We start from the raw sequence: 18,332 nt of genomic DNA on the forward strand, positions 1-18,332 counted from the left end.
CGCTCCGCCCGCAGCGCTCGCTGGTTCCGGGGCGTGCCGGGCATGGCGCTGGCCGGGGACGAGCCCTTCAGCCCCTCGGTGCTGGGCACCAGGGAGCAGTGAGTGCCGGGGCACGGCGTGGGCACCGCGTGTGCCCCACGGGGGCGGGCACGGGCGGGACGGGGCTCGGAGCCACCCGCGCTGGGGAAGGCGGCGCTGCCCGCGGCGCGGGGAGGGCGGATGAGAGGTGTTGAAGGTGCCCTCTCGACACGGACCGGTCTCTGGTTTGTGTGTTAGTTATTTGTATAGAGAATCTGTGGTTCTGTAGAGTGGCACTGCTGCACAGAGGATAGAGGGTTCTCAGGCTTTCATGGAATCATGGAATGGTTTGGGAGAGAAGGGATCTTAAATCCCATCCAGTGCCACCCCTGCCATGGCAGGGACACCTTCTGCTATTCCAGAGTGCTCCAAGCCCCAACCTGGCCTTGGGCACTGCCAGGGATCCAGGGATCCACAGCTGCTCTGGGCACCCTGTGCCAGGGCCTGCCCACCCTCACAGGGAACAATTCCTTCCAAATATCCCATCAAAATCTACCCACTTTCAGTTTAAAGCCATCGCCTGTGTCCTGTCCCTCCATCCCTTGTCCCCAGTCCCTCTCCAGCTCTCCTGGAGTCCCTTTAGGCACTGGAAGGGGTTCTGAGATCTCCCTGGAGCCTTTTCTAGGTGAATCCACCCACTGCTCTCCCAGCCTGGCTCCAGGCTTTGGAGCATCTCCAGGCGTTCCCTGGATTCTCTCCCACATGTTCGTGTTCTTCTTATGCTAAGGACCAATGCCTCACCACCCTCACAGTCAGTTTCTTCCAAATATCTAACCTAAATCTATCTTTCAATTTTTCTTCCCATCCCTCTTTAATCTAAATATTTCTTGGTATTAATTATGATATCCTCTCCTTTCTTCCCTCCCAACTCCAGCTGGGATGCTGCCTACGAAAGAGAACTGCAAACATTTCAAGACATTGGAGATACCGGGGAAATCTGGTAAACCAAATAACTTCTGCAGAGTGTTTCTGTCGTTTCTTTACCATAAAAGACATTGCAAAACCTCAGACAGCAATTCAACGAGTTGGTGACAAAATGATGGGGAGTTTTACCATTGAAACCAGCAGTTCCTCTCTGGCCCAATTTCACAGTGAAGATTGCTCAGCTGCACTTGGGCAAGTGTCATTACACAGAAATTGAGCTGGTAATTGAGGTGTATATTACTGGCAAATGTGCTTTTTATCCCTGAGCTCAGGTTTAACTACACAAGTTGCCCTTGCTGCTTCCTTTTTTTAATATATGGATGTTTTCACCTGCCAGAGTTGGTCTTTCAGGGAATTTTAAGGCTGCAGGATTAATTTTCATCTGAACAAAGCAAACATGAAATATGAGCTATGGCAGCTTTTACTTTAGTAACAGTAAAAAGGGCTTTGCAAAAGCTGGAGAGAGTGAGTGATGAAATAAACTTGCTGTACCTTTTGCACATTTTTTTTCTGGTTTAATTACCTGAGCCCTTGTTTTTTCCAGGTTTGGAGAAGAAAGCATGGCACGCATAATCAGGTGGCTGGAAAAGCACAAGGTCCCCCTTGACAGCTCTGTGCTTGACATTGGGACTGGGAACGGTGTTTTACTGGTTGAATTGGTTGGTATTTTGCAAAGTTTGTGCATTTTTTATACAGAATCAGAGCAGTTTAAATACAGTTCTCACAAGTGGCAGTGGTAGTCATGGGGAGATGTAACCTGTGTGAAACACCAAAAGTGTCAATACTTCAGGCTTCAAAATTTGAAGTATTTCTCTAAATCAATCAGCCTGAGCATCCCTTGTTTTAACTCTACCTTCCTGTTTCCCCACATTTAAAACTGCATTTCTTCCCACTGCTGTTTAAACTCCCCCAGATAAGGAAATTAGGTTGATTAATTCACAAAGTACCCTCATGTACAAAATCAGACTCTTTCTCTGCACTCAGTTCTGATAATAACACTCATTATTGATACAAAAAAGTGGGTAAACCCAGGGTATGTTAGGTAAATAACTTAAAAAGTTGTTAACACTTTTAGAGAAGTGTCCATTTCTGTCAGGGTGGGAAATCTGATCAGGTGTGTTCTGAAGTGTTCTGATGTTTCTGTTGTGCAAAAGATGTTAATGAACTCCATTATTTTTTTCCTGGTTTTGATTGATTTTTTTTTGGTGTAATACTGCAGGGGAGTTGGTAAAAAAGCTGTCACATTGTCACAGCTTCTGTTGTTTTGCATTCCCCTTTGGCTCCATTAGTTCTTGTAGGAATTGGAAAGACTGAAAGTCAAAGTCTGGTTTGAAGTGGAGTTTTTTTTTAATATGGACTTTGATTTTAGAAGATTTTAAAGTCTTTATGGAGACTGGCTGCTACACCACAGCACAGGAGAATTTATGTCACCAAAAGCAGAAATTGCTCGTCTCACTAAGAGAAATTAGCCTGATAATGGTAATTGTTGAGAGCAGTGATAACTTTATAATGGTTGAAGTACCCAGCAGAAAAATCTTATTTGTAAGACTTCCATTTTATACTGACTCCACTTGCAAATGGGAAACTGATTTTTCATACTATAATGGGAAAATGACAGCCTGATAGCTTTTAAAAACTATTAACTCCTGTGAGAGCACCCTCCTCCCTTACATTAAGCACCTCACAGTACTGTGGTTTCTTTCATAGGAAATTGTCAGTCCAGTTCCCTTTTGAAAAGTGGCTTCAAAAATTACCTTGTTTACTTTTGCTGAGTAACTCAGCATCTCACTTGCTTAGTTGATGTCAAAGGAATTTTTTGTGTGTTAGCTGCAAGGCTTGGAAATCAAGTTGGAATTCTTTTGGCAGCTACCATAGGACTGTTCTGCCATTGGAGTTGGATTCCATCGTGGGGTAGAAATGGCAATACTGGAAAAAACTCAGTCATAGAGGACATTAGTAGCAGCTCTCTGCAAGGGAGCTACTTGAGGGTACATAAGTATCACATAAGTGGCACCCCTTGCTGCTTTTATTGTCCCTGTGAACTTCAGGGACCTGGAAGCTTGGATTCGTGACATAATTCTTTTGCCTTCCAAAAATTCCAGCTCTTCTGAGGAAACCTTGCTGCCACAGACAGCTCTGGCCTCCTCTTATTTTTATAAGTAATGTGAGAGCCACCAATATTGAAGATTGAATAATCTCTGAAGTGGAGAGTGTTCACCAACTGGGGGTGTGAGCCCTAAACTCAGGGCAGAGCTGATAATGTTCCAAGCTCCTTCTGCTCTTCAATCTTCTGCTCCAAGCAGCAGCAGAGTAAAATCACCTCCAGGGCAGCAGGCCAGCTGCAGGGTGCAGCATGGTCACGTTTGGCACAAGTGAAGGATCCCTTCCTGTCACAGTCAGGCCCTACAGGTTCTGCAGCATTTAATGTTGTTTATCTCTAAACCTTCCTTCTCTGCCCCCGAGACTAGAGGAGTGAATGGGAACTCCCTGAAGTGACTCAAGCCTTTCCTTTGCAAACAGAGGAGCTGTTGTGGGAACCACTCCTCCACCCCCAAACCTTCAGCACAGGCATCTGAGGAAGCCTGCTTTGCTCCGGGGAGGAGGAACGTGGGCAGGAGCCTGAGCAATAAATGTTCTCCATCCCATGCAAACAACAGTGTCTTTGTGTTCAGCTGCAATTAGCCCTCGGTTCAGAACAGCTGGTTAGCACTGAGCTCAGGCCTGAGGGGCTGCTGCAAGGAGGAAGGACAGTTGTGGAAACTCCTCATCTTTTTCCTGGCAATTGGGGTGTCAGCCTCTGGAACAAGCAGACAGGCAGCTGGTTGCTTAACAGCACTCCATGTGTTTTTCCAAACCCCAGCCTCCTCCCTGTCTCTGCTGTGACAGCCTGCAGCTGGCCAGAGGATCAGAGCTCTTCCATCAGGTTTGGATCTTGCCAAACACATGAGTTTATACCTTCTACCCCGAGCTGGTCCCTTCAGCCTCCACCTCAGAGCAAGGACCTGTGTCCCTGCTCCCCTCCCACGTGCCCAGCTCCAGCTGATGCCAGGAGCCCACCTGCTTTGCCAAAGGGCTGCTGGGATCTCACTGAGTTCCCTAAACTGAGTTATCCTTATCTCCAACAAACTTAGATTAACAAAGTCTCTGTGTGATATTGTATGTGGTGCATAACCTGCCTGAAAATTGCTGATACAGACACCTGGCAGCATGCAAATAGTTGTATTCAAATAGACATTAGCATGAATAATTAGAAAAATGTATGATTTTGCCGTGGATTTCTGTCCTAGTGCATTGTATTACATCTTTTGGCTCTTAAAATTTGGATTATAAACCAAATAATTGCTCAGTCTCCAAAGGTACATGTCAGAGAGGGTTTTTTCCCTTATTTTGAAGCATCTGTCACATGTCATCACTGAAAATTCCTGGTTTCTAAGTTACTTTTGGTGCAGATAAGAGAGCCCGTTCCCCTCCAGGGTGTTACTTTTCCCAGTTGTGCTCAGTTTTCCACTTGACATAAACCAGCTTTCAGTCACCAGTCATTTTAGTGAGGTTTTTTTGGCAGAATAAAGTTATTTCAGCTCATTCAGCTATTGAGTTCTTGTAATGGTAACAGGTATAAAAATGAGTAAAAGGTGAGTTATGTTTTTTCCTGTTACTAAGAGGAGGAAAGATGAGATGGATTGTAGGTAGAGAATGTTCTGGCTGGATAAAAACAATTGCTAGCACACTGATTAAGATTCTCTGCTTCTGTCTAGGCAAAGTCTGGCTACATGAATCTCACAGGGATTGATTATTCACCTTCTGCAATACAGCTTTCAGAAAAAGTAAGAGAGAAAGAAGGGATGTCTAACATTAAATTAAAGGTAAGTCTTGAGAGAAAGGTAATTGAACTAGAAAGCAATTGAGCCCAAGATTAAACGAGCTAATTGATATTCAGATGTACTCATGAATTATGTCTTTTGAGATTCATTTGTGAGAGAGAACTCTACCCAAATAAATCTATTTATGGGAAGATTTTTGGTCTGTATTTGTTTTTTGTTTGTAATAGTCATTAAGGCTCACAAGAGTTTCCCTGCTTGGAACAGGGTAGTGGTTTACCAAGTAGCAAGTTCTGTATTTTAGCTGCCACATTCTGAATTTCATACTTGAGGTAGAGGAGGAAATCCTGAAGTGATAGAATGCCTACCATTAGCTGAACAGCAGGCAGGTTGAGAGGCCTTGCTGGAGCAGGGGTAGGAGCAGATGACCTCCAAAGGCCCCTTCCAGCCTCAGCCACGCTGGGATTTTGTGGCTGCCTGTCATTCTGAGCCCTCTGCTGTGCTGTTCTGCCCTCCTGCTCCTACCTGTGTGATGTCTCTGCTCCTCTGTGTCAGCTGTAAAATCTCTGCATGGCAGGCTCTGTCTGTTCTGCATTTGTGCAGTGCCTGGCACATGGCAGGGATCAAAGTACAAATAATGTTTTAAAGAATGAGCTTCGAGTGTGTTAGTTTGAGCTTTAGATTACAGCAAATAGATGGTCACACAATGTGTGGAGAAGAAAGAAGCTGCCGTGGCACTGTGAGTTACCCCTCCCTGAGCACACCCATTGTCAGGATTGAAGCTTTGTATCCTAAAGTCTTGCTTTGCATTAAAGATTCAGGAGTAGAAGATTGTTCTCACAGCTGCAGACTTCTGGTTTAGGTAGAAGACTTCCTGGCACCCTCAGCTGAGCTGTCAGGCTTTGACATTTGCATTGACAAGGGGACTTTTGATGCCATAAGCCTCGACCCCAGCGACGCGGTGGGGAAGCGGAAGCTGTACGTGGGATCCCTGGGCAGGGTGCTGAAACCAGAGGGCTTCTTCCTCATCACCTCTTGCAACTGGACCAAGGAGGAGCTGCTGAACGAGTTCAGAGAAGGTAGGCAGCTGAGCAGAGCCCTCTGCCAACGTGGGGCTGCTGAAGGAAGGGATGAGGGAATTTTAATGTGTGTGTGTTAGCATATTGACTTTCCCAGATCAGGATTAGAGGAGGTGAAGCGATTAGTAAATGCTCCAGCCTGTCTTCCCTCTGTTTTCCTCGGGAATTACTACTCCTGTGTTTGCCAGTGCCAAGGGAGGACAGGTTTCCTGACGCTTTGGAGGCTGGGAATTTCTGTCTAATTACCCTGGGAAAGTGTGTGTGGCTGGCTGATACTTTTTGGGTCCTTGATTACTGGACCCAGTTCACCCTTTGATTGCTCCGAAATTGGGGTAACATTGTTACCCATGTTTAGGGGGAACTGGCAAGCCTGTGACCTTTTCTATCACTTTTGATCCATCTAGGAGGTTTTTTTACATGCCAGTCAGCTCCTGAATCTCATGCCTGAGGCTTGAAACTCAATGTGGATCTGAAACAGCCATCCCTTCTGGGGAACCGAAATTACTGGCAAGTTCTCATCTTTTCTGCCATTAATTTGTGCAAGTCAGCCAGCGAGGATTTTTATTATCCATGGAAGAGTTTCAGCTGTATAAAGCAGTGGTGCAGTGTAACAATACAGTCCTATAAACTCACAGATTAACTGACTTGCAAGTTTTCCAGACGAATAAAGAATGGTTTGCAAAGGGTTATCCAAGAGGCGAATAAAACAACTTCCTTCTAATAAAAGCATTTCAATTTCTGTCTGGCAGGATTTGATATTCTGGAGGAGCTGCCAACACCCAAGTTTTGCTTTGGAGGAAGAATTGGAAACAGTGTAACAGCATTGGTTTTCCAAAGGAAAAAAGTGAGGCCATCCATCTTGGACAAATTAGATTAGATGAGAAAAGTCTGAACTTTAAACCTGACAGAAAACCTCAGACACGTGTGTAAATAAATGCTTTTCGAGTGCACAGTAAAATACTATGTATGGAGCTCTGAGGGACTATAAAACATTGCCCTAGAAACATTTCAGCTTTGCATAATTTGCCCATAAATTGTGTCCTTGCTACAACCTCACTTGTTTCATGGAAGCTGCAAGTTTGCAAGAGAGAGGAAAATCAGATGTGGTAAATACAGAGACCAATATAACTGAATGATATTTGTGTTTGAGACATAAAGATTATCTGATATTTAATTTCTGTGCTGGTAAGCAGTGACCTATAGAGGTAAAGGTATCCTACACAACAAAATTCTCATTTCTCTGTTGTGCAGTGGAATAGGGAACAAGCTTTTGCAGTGTAAGTGCTGGATCTTTAATGAACACTAGGGTAGCTGTTAGGGAGCGAAATGAATACAAAATCCACAGCACTTTCAAAAAAGGACCAGTTGGTACTTTAAATTCAGATTTTCTGAGGTTCTCAGACTTAGCATAATTGTGTCTCCTCTGAAGTAGCTCAGCTCTTTTCCCACAGAGGGAGTGTTTTAAGTCTCCCTTTCCTGAGTGTGTTCATGCCTGGTCAGTTCCTTTCCCTGATCTCATGAATACATAAAGGTGTGATGTTGCAGCCTCTGGTGTGTGACATATGCCTCCTTCATTATTAACCTGCTATATGGGAATGTCTTTAGAGCCACAATGACAAGAAGTTTTCCAGTGAATTTCTCAGGGTGGATTTTAACTGCATAAATCCAAAAGAATTCAAAGCATAACTATCCATTCCTTAGTTGTTTTTTTTTTTTTAATATGTATTTTTTTTAAACTTCTGTGTGCAATCCTTTTGCTCAATTTCATTGCCTTCATTTCTTCTGTTTTGTAATCTCAGAATATTGCTGTTGCTTGAAAGGCAGGAAAATGAGATTTCTTCATGCCTCGACAAACACATTTGCAGGTGACAATAAACTTGTTCTTTCAAACATCAAGGAGGCCCTCTTAGGCAATCAGGTTTTGTTTCACAGGCAAGGTCATGTTTGCTTATCAGGGAATTGCTTCTCCTACTTTCCATGCTTCTCCTCGTTCCCAGGGCTCGGGAGATCTTTAAGGGTCAATAAATACTTCCAGTCCTTTCCCAGGATAGGAATCAGGGCATTCTTTTGCACAGTGGTGAGTCCTCCCTCTGTGATCCATCTGTTGATGTCTTCAAGATAGAAATCTTACTGCTGCATCTTTTTTTTTTTTGCAAAATGAAATATATTCAACTGGGGAAATGGTTTATCAGCAGTGCTGAAAAAATTCAGTCCCAGAATAATTCTTTGCATATTTGGACAGACCTGGTTCTAACCTGAGTGCCAAAACCAAGGGCTTGTTACCATTTGTTGTAGTCCTGTGTTCTGCCCCTGCCCAGCAGCCAGCTGGAATGCTAGGAAATGTAACTGGGAATCCCAACAGAGGATTTTTTTTAGCACAGTAGCACAAAGGATTCAAAGTACACTGCTGATAACAGCCTCAGTAAAAAGCCTGTGACATTTTTGGCATCAGGTAGAGTTAATACAAGAAAATTTTAATTTTCAAGGACTCTGGCAGGATGTGTTTTGGGCATCTGTTTTATTCCCATCTGTAATTTTTGCTAATGAAGGCATGATGTGTATTTAATCATGGGATGAAAATAAAATCAGGACTGTCATGGATTTTCTTTTAATCAATTAGTTGGAATTTAACTGTAGATTCCCACTCCCAAGATATGGGAGGGTCAAGACAAGCATTGTTTTCTCCTCTTCACAGAATTGATTATTATTACTTTCTGTTCTCTGGGTAGTATTTTTCTATAACTTGTAAAGCTAAAATATAAGCTTCTTAAAATTGCCTGAAAATAAGGATTTCTGCATCTGATCTGTAGTTTGCATATTCCTTCAGTCCCAAGCACTTCCAGGTGTCACTGGAGAGCAGAAAAATGCCTGTAAAATATGTTTTAGGAGCTTTATTTTAAGGCAACAGTAACCAAAGGCTTACTATTTAAAATCTGCTCTGTTGGAAACCTGGCATTTTCTGGATAATGGAGTCTAGGAAGCTGCTCACATCCTGACTTAGGCAGCGGGATATTTTTGGCTATGAGGATTTGGAAATTACTTGTCCAAGACTGTCATTGATTTGGGGCATTTCATGTTGATGTGGTCTCTAAACATTTATGCATTCCAATGAAAAACCTTGGAAAAAGAAGCAGAGGAATAAGCAGTGATTTAGGGGGAGCAGGGAGGAAGTTGGGGGAGAGCTCCATGATGGTTCCCGAAGGCTGGAATCTTCATGACTGCCCAGCTGTGTGACTCTTGGTTCCAGCTGCAACCCCACACTAAATGCAGGAGAATAAATGCAGCATTTGAAACACGTTTCACTCCTATTGTTTTGCTATCTGAAAGTTCTGTCTGTGATTTTGCTGTCAAATATGAGGTTTGTGGGTAGTAAAATGAGCATCTTCCATGGATCCCAGAGGTGGCTGAGCCCACAGGCTGTTCCTGCAGGACTGAGTTTAGGCTGGATGATGCTGCAGAGCTGGCAAGCCTTCCTGGAATGGTTTTGCATAGAACGTGGGCAGAACAGAAAGGGTTTGTGTTCCCTGGTTCATTGACAGCATGCTGAAGGATAAAATTCTCTCAGGACTGACCTTTTACTCCTGGCAGATTGAGGATGGCTTTTAGTGCCTGAGCCCAAACAAAGCACCTCCACCAACATCTGTGCCTGGTGCAGCTCAAACCTGGCTCCTGATGCCTCCTATTGCCAAGAAAACTGTGTTTAGGGATTCTCTTTTGAGGCATTGAATTCATTGCAGGGTTTGTGCTACTGAAAGAGCTTGGAGCATTTTACACTGAAATTTTATGAGGCTTATCACAGAACTGAACTGTCAGGATGAAATATCTGAGAGAGGTGAACAAGCGATGTTAATGAAATAATTATTGATTTGAGATGTCTGTTCTAGGAGAGCTTCTACACATGGGACTCTGCTAGAGTGTCAGGTAAATGGGTTCTCAAGACAGAAAGCCTTTGCCCTTTCAGCATCACAGTACTTTTTTGAAATAAGTACTCCTATAATCATTTTTATAGGGATTAAAAAATGAGAAATACCAGACATGAAAATCATGGCACAACTGAATGAACACAGAAAACTCAGAGGGAAGGGAAGGATAATGTTTCCTTGTTTCTTGACTTCCCTTTTGGTGACCAGCTTGTTATCTGCAAGAGAGGCATGTTCATTTGATGGTCCTTAAGGAGCAGGAATAGTCATAGAATCCCAGAATGATTTGGGCTGGGATGGACTTTAAAAACCATATCGTTCCAACCTTCTACCATGGGCAGGGACACCTTCCACTAAACCAAGTTACTCCAAACCCTCCCCAGCCTGCTCTGCAGTGCTGTCCATAGGCTGTTTTTCTAAAGGTTCATTTTTCTTTTTTTTGAAGGCTTAGGAGATATGAAATGAATATTCTGTTCTTGAAACTCAGTATAATTTTGTGATGTAACATGAAGTATTTCTGGGAGCTACAACTGTTTTTTAAGAGCTGTTGGGTTACATCAGAAACACCAACAGAATTATGGCAGCTGCTTTTCCAGACAGGGCCAGCAGTGATGCAGCATGTGATTACAGGCTCTCTGTCCCATCAGGAGAATATTCCTGCAAATGATTATTGAGAGCATCGTTGCAAAGCATTACTGAGGCTGAAATAACTGTTTGCATTATGGGCTCACCTTCTTGAATTCAAACCCACTGTTTCAGAAATCTGGGAAGAGCCAGCTGCCTTAATTGTATCATTTGAGGTATTTAACGCCTATAACAAAGGACATTCAGGGTTGTGGGGTTTCTTGTTTGTTTGTTTGTTTACTTTGTACTTTTCCAACCAGTGTTAAAAAGGAACTTTCAGATATTTGAGGTTTTAAACCTGCAGTTGCTGTTTACAGCAGAGGTCATTATACCTAGGTGAGGAAGTGCATGTCCCACCACACAGATCTCAGGTGTGATTCTCTGGATAGCAAACAATGTTCTCTCATACAGTTTCTATCAGAATTATTTCAGTTCTTCACTGGCTGTGAAATCTGTGAGCCAAATGAATGGGCAAATGAGGGGATGAACTGAAAACCCTCACTTAGAACCACTGGGTTTGTACCCAGGAGTGCAGGTGAGGCCAGGTGTGCAAACACAGCAAACAGATACCTCCAAAGCTGCACAGCTGAGCTGACACAGCCTCCTTGGAGTTATTTTTATGTAAGGACAAGTTCTTCAATAGCTTTTCTGGTGCATTAGGCACAGCATGTTTCTCTTCATCGCTGACAGTGGCTTCCATGTATTTCTGCATTCCAGGAATGCACTGGCAGCACTGTAGCCATTGTGAGGAAAATCTGCCTGTGCATATACTCTGCTGTGTCTGTTCTGCTGTGAGCCAGGGTGCCTGCTATAAGGCTGCCAAATTTTGTGTTATTTCATACCAGACGAAACCTTTAAGCGTGGTATTTAGCAACATACAGCAAAATCTTCAGTGTTTTGGCACTAGGATTGCTTCCCTGATCTTAGCATGCTGAGAGGTGCAGAACATGGCTTGCTGCAACAATAACTGCTTCATTTTATAGGCCCTCCAAGCATTTTAACGTATGGAATCATCTCCTGTAAAATACATGGAGAGCACAAAGAAAATAATTGGGCCAGGGCTTTGCAAAGCCGTGTGGAGATCTGCCTTTGAATTCCTGTTGCTCGCTGCCTTTTCTGGGATGAGAGGAGGGGGAGGCTGCCCTGCCCAGCGTTACCTGCTCGGGTTGAATGGATGGTACACGGCTCTATCCCATGCTTTGGCTGCAAGTAGGTTGAGCATGACCTAACCCTTGTGGTAGCAGCTAAATTGAGGAGCAATTAATGGCTACCAAGGGCTTTCAGTGAAAGGGGATGAGGTGTTATAGCCTCCAGACAAAGGAGGAAAAGGAACGCTGGCGTGTTTTGTTTAACACAAATAAGGGAAAAGCCAACCTGCGGCTCAATTTCCATTTGTTAGGTAACAGTATAGCTTGAAATGAGCCCATTTCTGTGTTACTGGAAATTAAGCTGAGTGCTGTCAGGCAAACCAGCTGCTGCCAGGTAACACATAAATTCTGGGTAATCACAAGTGCATGAGCCCGTGCTGGAGAACCAGAGCTAATAGAGCCCAGCGAGGGAACAGACACAAACCTCAGCACAGTCACTGCAGCAGCCAGGTATGCATGGGCAGTGTCATGTGTCAAGTAAAGGTGAGGAGAGTGTGTTTATATAAAGAAATTTTAGCTGTTGATGGGGCTGAGAACTGAAATTCAAGCAGAAGGATCTTTCACCCCAGTTTTCAGTAGTAATGAGCCTCGCTGGCTGCTGCCCTACCCCAGGGCTCCTCAACTCCATGTGCTGCACTGCTCCTTGTCCAAGGTAGGGTGATGCTTTGGGGCATGTCTGCAGCTGCCTCGGGCTTTGTGCATGATGGACAAATAACTCTGGGCTTAACTTAAACCAGTTCTGACCCAAATGTGGCTGAGAAAGTGATGAGCACATTCAGGCTCCCATATGTGTTTCATGGCCTATTTATTTTATCCATCAATGTTCCCATTGCTCCCAGTGTGGGGCACCCAGATCAGATGTCACGCCCTCTGCCAAGGCAGGGAGGGAGGCAGCAAACACAAAGCTGTGTGTGCAGCAAATGGCCTGTGACAAAAAAAGGGATTTTTAAGTTTGGTGGAAATCCCATCGTATGCCAAATGTAGTCAGAACTACACTCCTCATCTCAGCCCTCTGCACAGCAATGCTTCACCTGTTTAGGGCATCTGTGATTCAGGTACTTCCTGCCACAGAGCACATTGATCATATTGCACACATGTGCTCATTCCCTGGGCATGAAACATTTATTAAAAATACTTCTGCTTGCTGTTACAAGGATTTTGTGGATTTGAGGATTTCCCCTGTAACTGAAGGGTGTTCCTGGAGACCTTTGGTGTACAACATGTCCTGTAAGTATGTGGCTCCCAGCACAGCTGGGTGACTGGGACATCAGCCTGTGCCTGGGACACTCTGACTCTCTGGCCCTGGGCAAGCCCCTTACCTGTGTTCTTTGCATGGCAGGAGAAGCAGAAGGATAGATCCATAAATAACTGGGATGGCTCAGGTGCTTCAGAAGGACATCACAGAGTCCTTGTGAAAGGCACAAACTTCTGAAATTATTGGTAACCTTGGTGCATATGACATGAATAAGAACAAATTGGAGAGACAGCAAAGCTTTGGAAAGGCTACATGGAAAGAAGGCTGTAACTGCAGCCAGATCCTGTGTACAGGGAGTGAAGGAAATGCTGTCTATCCACAGGGCTTAGCACTGCTACATTGACATGTCTTAATGGTTTGGACCCCAGAATCGCTTCAGAAGGATCATGGGGATCATTAGATTTTTTCCTATCCATGGTTTCCATCCCCATCAGGAAGGCTCCCAGTCAGTGGGTAGCAAAGGCACTGACATCTGAGACAAAACCACAAATTAAATCAGCTCACAAATGAACTGAATGAATTTTCTGTCCATGAAAACTAAACTGTCTTGGCCAGTTCTTTAAAGTTTGAAAGTTATTTATTTTCTTTTTCCTCCTTCTGACAAAGGGAAAAAGCACTGTCCGGAGCAAGGGCCTACGGGCAGCCAGTTATTTGAACAACATTACTGAAAATACTGTCTGTGCAAAACAGGTTTGTGCTTCAGCAACAGGCTTTCACACGTGCTGGGAATTCTCCACAGCCAGCTCATCTGTTGGGAAGCACAGAGGATGAGAGGCAGAAAATGCTGGGTTTGGAGCGAGCTGCAGAAGCAGACAGAAAACAACTTTCTGCTTGAGTCTTGGAGCCCAAGGCTGCCACGGGAATGGATTCAATTATGCTCTGAGCTTTATTGCTGAAATATTCCACTGGGAAACCATAAAAAAACATTTTCAGACTTGATTCCCGAAGTTCTGGAAAAGGAGTTAGCAAGTGTTTTATTGCTACCAGTCTCAACACGTGATAAGAAAAGCAAATACTGAGTGGGATGGAGGAACATGATGCAAAAGCCCCTTCACATCATCAAACCCTTCTCCCTGTTCATCACCCACTCAGACTGGCCACTCCTGCTTAATTTTATGTGTACTGAGCACGGAGCCACTTTTGTTGAGATCAGCCCTCACTGTGTTGGTGGGAGCTGCTCCTTTGTTAAGTATCTGTGCACTATTTCTGCTTGCTTCCCTCTTACTTCTTCACTGCATTAAATACTAAGTGACAAGTCTTCCTCGACAGGAATTTGTTGTCCTGGGCTGTGCACAGCAGGGCAGGACACCCGGGGCACTGCTGAGCTCACAGCTACGGCTTCTCTTGCCATTCATGCCCTTACTTGTCCCTTACTTGTCCCTACATGCCATCCCCAGCACTGTGCCCGGCCATCCAGCCGGGTGGATGAAATTCAGCCCCAGATTCATTCCTGATGGCATCTGTGTTGTCTGCTCACATATGTTTAAGATTAATGTTTGGGCTCTGTTTTGTAATGAGTCCTAAATCTTCCTTTTAGCTGTCATGTAGTTTCCTTGTTCGCTCGTTACGCTCGCTCTCGGGAGGAGCCCGCATGCTGTGCATGGTGCAGCCTGGGTGGATGGAAAATGTCACCGAGAGCTCAGTGCTGCTAAAGGCCATTCCCACGTGAAGCCAAGCAGATGTACCTCTCAGTACTGCAGGGGACTCACGGCCCCTTCCTAAACAGGCTTCAAGGAAACGAGAGGAAACTGGGAAAGGGGCTGGACTGACAGGACAAGGGGGAACAGCTTCAAACTGACAGAGGGCAGGGTTGCATGAGATATTGGGAAGGAATTGTTCCCTGGAGGGTGGGGAGGCGCTGGCACAGGGTGCCCAGAGAAGCTGTGGCTGCCTCTGGATCCCTGGAAGTGTCCAAGGCCAGGTTGGATGGGGCTTGGAGCAGCCTGGGATAGTGGAAGGCATCCTTGCCTATGGCGGGGATGTGGAACTACATGATCTTTAAAGGTCTTTTCCAATCCAACCCAGTCAATGATTCTATGAAAAACTGAGAAAAATTAAGGAGCGGGATTTTTATTCACTGATGAGTGCAGGGGCGCGTGGTGTCCATCTGTGATGTGCCAAAACTTCAGCGCTACTTCTGGCTTCAATGAGCTGCTAGGGAGTCCAGTTCTGCTGCTCCTCCCCGGGCCGGCCGTGCCACCAGGAGTCACTCTCGGCCTCCGAACGGGCGGCGGAGCCCCACGCGAGCCGCACCCGCAGCATCCCGGGCTGCGGGGCCGTGTGCGGGCGCTGATGCCGCTGCCAGCTCCAGCCCGCGGCTCCCCGCCGGGCAGCGCCTCACCGCTGCCCGAATCCCCCCTTTTTATTATTTTTGGACTTTCCTCCCCCCACACACGCCCTTTCTGGCGATGTTTAACCCCGGGGATGCCCTTTGGGGGCAGCAGCCGAGGGTCTCCCCCGCCTCCCCTGGCAGCGAGCGCTCCGGTGCGCGGCTCCCCGGGGCGGGCGCTCCGCAGGTGCGGGCCGGGCTCTGCCGGCGCTGGCTCCGCTCAGGAAGTGACAAGCACATTTCCTCCTCCTCGCAGCACGGCGGCGGCGGCGGCAGCGGAGCGCGGTCGGAGCGGCGCCCACAGCCGGCCCGGCCGGGCCGCTCCGCCGCCACCGCGGGAAGCGCTCGGTAAGCGATGCTCGGAGCGCAGCGGGGCCGTGCAGCCCCCGGGAGTGCCGGGGGGGAGCGGACAAAGGGCGGCGGTGCGCCCTGCCCGGGGACGGGGCGGCTCGGAGGGGATGGGGTAGGAGGGTGGTACCCCCCGCCGCCACCGCATCCCCGCCGAGCGGGCTGGGGATGTCCGCCTTGGTGCCGCCGGGTCTCACCCCGGCCCGGGGTGAGCGGGGGGCACCGCGGAGGAGCCGCCCGGGCGGCCGGAGGGAGCGTGGAGCGGTGGGATGTGTGTCCGGAGCGGCGGGGGGTGCGGGATGCTGAGCCCGACGTGCGGGGATGGGCGGCTCTCCGGAGTTTGGCGAGCGGGCAGCGAGCGGTCCTCACCCGCTCCGAGTCCCCTGCCTCTGCCACTGGAATTATTTCCTGCGAAAGGATCAACACGTGCTTTCCTTTCTCCGGGCCGAGAGTGCTGCTCCAGGGGGGCTGAGCCTCGGGTGCCGCCGGGCTCGGTGCAGCGCTGCCCGCGTTCGGGGTCTCACGGGGGCTGCAGCCCCGGGGAGCCGTGCCTGAGCATCCCCGCAGAGATGCTCTCCGGCTCACCCGGGGCCAGCGCACACTTCCCACCTCGCATTTCCCTCCTGGCACGTGTGAGGTAGCTCGGGGCAGCAGGACAGGGGGACAGGCCGGTCCCCGGGGGTTCTCCAGCCCCCGACGCTGCTGCCATGGGACACGGCAGCGCCTCGCTGTGTGAAGTGCCCTGGCAGGGGGGTTGTCCTAGAAAGCCTGTAAGTCTTGTTTCTCCATTCAGTGACGTCAGGTTGATCGGGTTCTAAGGTGCGTGAAGGTTTCACGTACAGCTGTACGCGGAGATTTCACGGGCAAGAGGCTTTTCCTCAATAATTTTAATTTACTTGACGCAGAGAGAGTTTGTAACAGCGCAGTGCCTGTCACTGAGTTGTGCCGCTGCCTCTCGGTGCCGTGCGGTCTCCACAGACGCTGGTGTACCTTGGCAGCTCATCCCCTCCTTAGGAAATCCTCTGGAGTGAAAAGTGAGCGTAATTTGTTATGAAATAGGCTGATAGACAAAACTTCAGTTGGCGATTGAAACCAGATGTGCATATTTTCCTTTTGAATCCTCAAGCAATACTAAAAGTCTGTTTTGACAGATTAAAAACTACTTGTAAATTGCAGAGGTAGCAGTGTTTTGCGATAATCCACTAAAAACACGGAGGGCTGTGAGCATCTCTGCCTGGTGTTGGGTATTTCCGAGCATAGGAGATGCTGCTGCCATCACAAAGCACAGATTCCCTTGGCCTGCCCCTATCGTGGGCAGAAATATTTACCAGGGCTTGGCTGAGGGCTGGAAAAAGAAATAAAGAAACCCCAAAACAGTGTAGGTAATGTTTCTAGAGAAAATATTTGGGGTGGGTCATGAAACAGATTAATTAGAGTGATAGTAAAAAAACCTGAATTTCAGAGCTCTGTCCGTACCTCTCGTGGCTCGGTGCAGGTTTGAAGTGAGCTTCTGATTTATTTCTTCATTTTTGAGAGTCCTGTGGAGGATGCTTGTGGCAGTGGGTGTGTCACACCCAGCTCTGGCACAGCCCTGCTCAGGGGGGCAGGATTAGGGAGAAGCACTCAGCCTCCTTGCTTCCAGAAGCAGGGGGGGAAAAACCCAGCCAAAACAACCTGCCGTGGAATTGCTTCCTTCTCTCCACTTCAGAGGAGGGAAGGACACCGTGCCAAGCCCGGCCACGTGGAGCACGGCCACGCGTGCTGAACCCCTGGCTCCAGACTTTCTCACTTCCAGCTTCAACCCAGAGGAGGGAGGGAAACTTCTGTGACTTCCAGCTCTGCACAGGGCTGAGGTGTCCAGGAACCACAGTGGTTATAGAAAGCAGATGGCCTTTTGCTGTAAATGCAAAACTTTGCATAGAAAATCTGTGCAAATCAGCTCAGTGGATAATTGATTTGTGTGACTGAGATCCAGATTTTTGTATATGGAGATCAAGCAGACTGTGGGACAGAGCCAGCTCCAATGTAGGTTAATTTTCAGCTATGGATACCTGCATAAATAAATACATGTGTATAAATATGCACACATGCAAATAAGCAAATATATACCAATAAAAATCCCCAAATCTGCATTGGTTAATTATGTGCAATTTTTTTTTTCCAGTAGTAGCAAAGGCTCACTTCACTCTCAGCAAAAGTATAGGCAGAACAAGATACACAACTTCTTTCCAAAACACCTGTATTTGTGTGCAGAACTGACACCATGGGCTGTGTCCTGATGAGTGGGGAGGGGAATGAGCTTTATCCCACTTGTTTATTTATTATTGCTGGTTGATTTCTGATTTCTCAAATGGCAGCTGAGTGGTTTGAGACTCTTCCTCCTTTTTTCTTTCTTTCTTATAATGTTGCATAGAATTTTTCTTTTATTTGCTAGGATGGGGGTGGCTTGCACTTGCCTTGTAAAATCTCAGATGGAAAAGAGGACACCCCAAGCTGCAAGGGTGATTTTGGTTTTGTTCCCTTCCCCCTCCCATGTCACGTGGTTTGTCAATTGATGTTGCTGGGAAATAGTCCTAATGAACATTAATCTGTGGCAGGGCAGACTTTGGACCAGCGGGCTGGGACAGGGCGAGGTGCCAGAGATGCTCGTAGCTGTTTGGAGAGCTGGGTCGAGTCTCCTTCCCACATCCCAGGGGAGGGACGGGGCAGGCAGAGCTTTTGTGTCAGATCTGCGCTCACAAAACTCTCTCCTAGAGTGAAAATACTTCAGAAAGACAAGTTTTATTCCCGTGGCCATGGGGCACCAGGG

At 46.9% G+C, this 18,332-nt stretch overlaps 2 protein-coding genes across 3 annotated transcripts in view; both read left to right on the forward strand.

Annotated features, from left to right (window-relative positions):
* Window positions 1–3: 3 nt before the first annotated feature.
* EEF1AKMT2 (EEF1A lysine methyltransferase 2) lies at window positions 4–7,590 on the forward strand. 2 transcript variants are annotated; one of them, XM_041461084.1, is made up of 6 exons: window positions 4–98; window positions 953–1,018; window positions 1,547–1,661; window positions 4,758–4,865; window positions 5,683–5,899; window positions 6,649–7,590. In XM_041461084.1, the coding sequence occupies exons 1-6, from the start codon at window positions 43–45 to the stop codon at window positions 6,774–6,776; spliced, it is 690 nt and encodes a 229-aa protein (XP_041317018.1). In that variant the 5' UTR covers window positions 4–42; the 3' UTR covers window positions 6,777–7,590. The 2 variants fall into 2 exon arrangements, with proteins under 2 accessions (XP_041317018.1, XP_041317019.1); XM_041461085.1 differs by lacking the exon at window positions 6,649–7,590 and adding an exon at window positions 6,304–6,629.
* A 7,836-nt stretch (window positions 7,591–15,426) lies between these two features.
* Window positions 15,427–18,332, forward strand: part of FAM53B (family with sequence similarity 53 member B) — a 44,630-nt gene continuing 41,724 nt past the window's right edge. The window contains exon 1 of the mRNA XM_041461080.1: window positions 15,427–15,523. The gene's annotated coding sequence lies outside the window, so the exon portion shown is untranslated. The remainder of the gene's footprint in view (window positions 15,524–18,332) is intronic.

This window comes from Pyrgilauda ruficollis, unplaced genomic scaffold (genome assembly GCF_017590135.1).
Source record: "Pyrgilauda ruficollis isolate IOZ18807 unplaced genomic scaffold, ASM1759013v1 scaffold15, whole genome shotgun sequence".
NCBI classification, from domain to species: Eukaryota; Metazoa; Chordata; class Aves; order Passeriformes; family Passeridae; genus Pyrgilauda; species Pyrgilauda ruficollis.

Excerpts from the sequence above, each read along its gene's own strand:
- EEF1AKMT2 (XM_041461084.1), top strand. The coding sequence starts at position 43 with ATGGCGCTGGCCGGGGACGAGCCCTTCAGCCCCTCGGTGCTGGGCACC. Across the intron at positions 99-952 it reads GTGCTGGGCACCAGGGAGCA|CTGGGATGCTGCCTACGAAA; the intron begins GTGAGTGCCGGG and ends TCCCAACTCCAG. Across the intron at positions 1,019-1,546 it reads GGAGATACCGGGGAAATCTG|GTTTGGAGAAGAAAGCATGG; the intron begins GTAAACCAAATA and ends TGTTTTTTCCAG.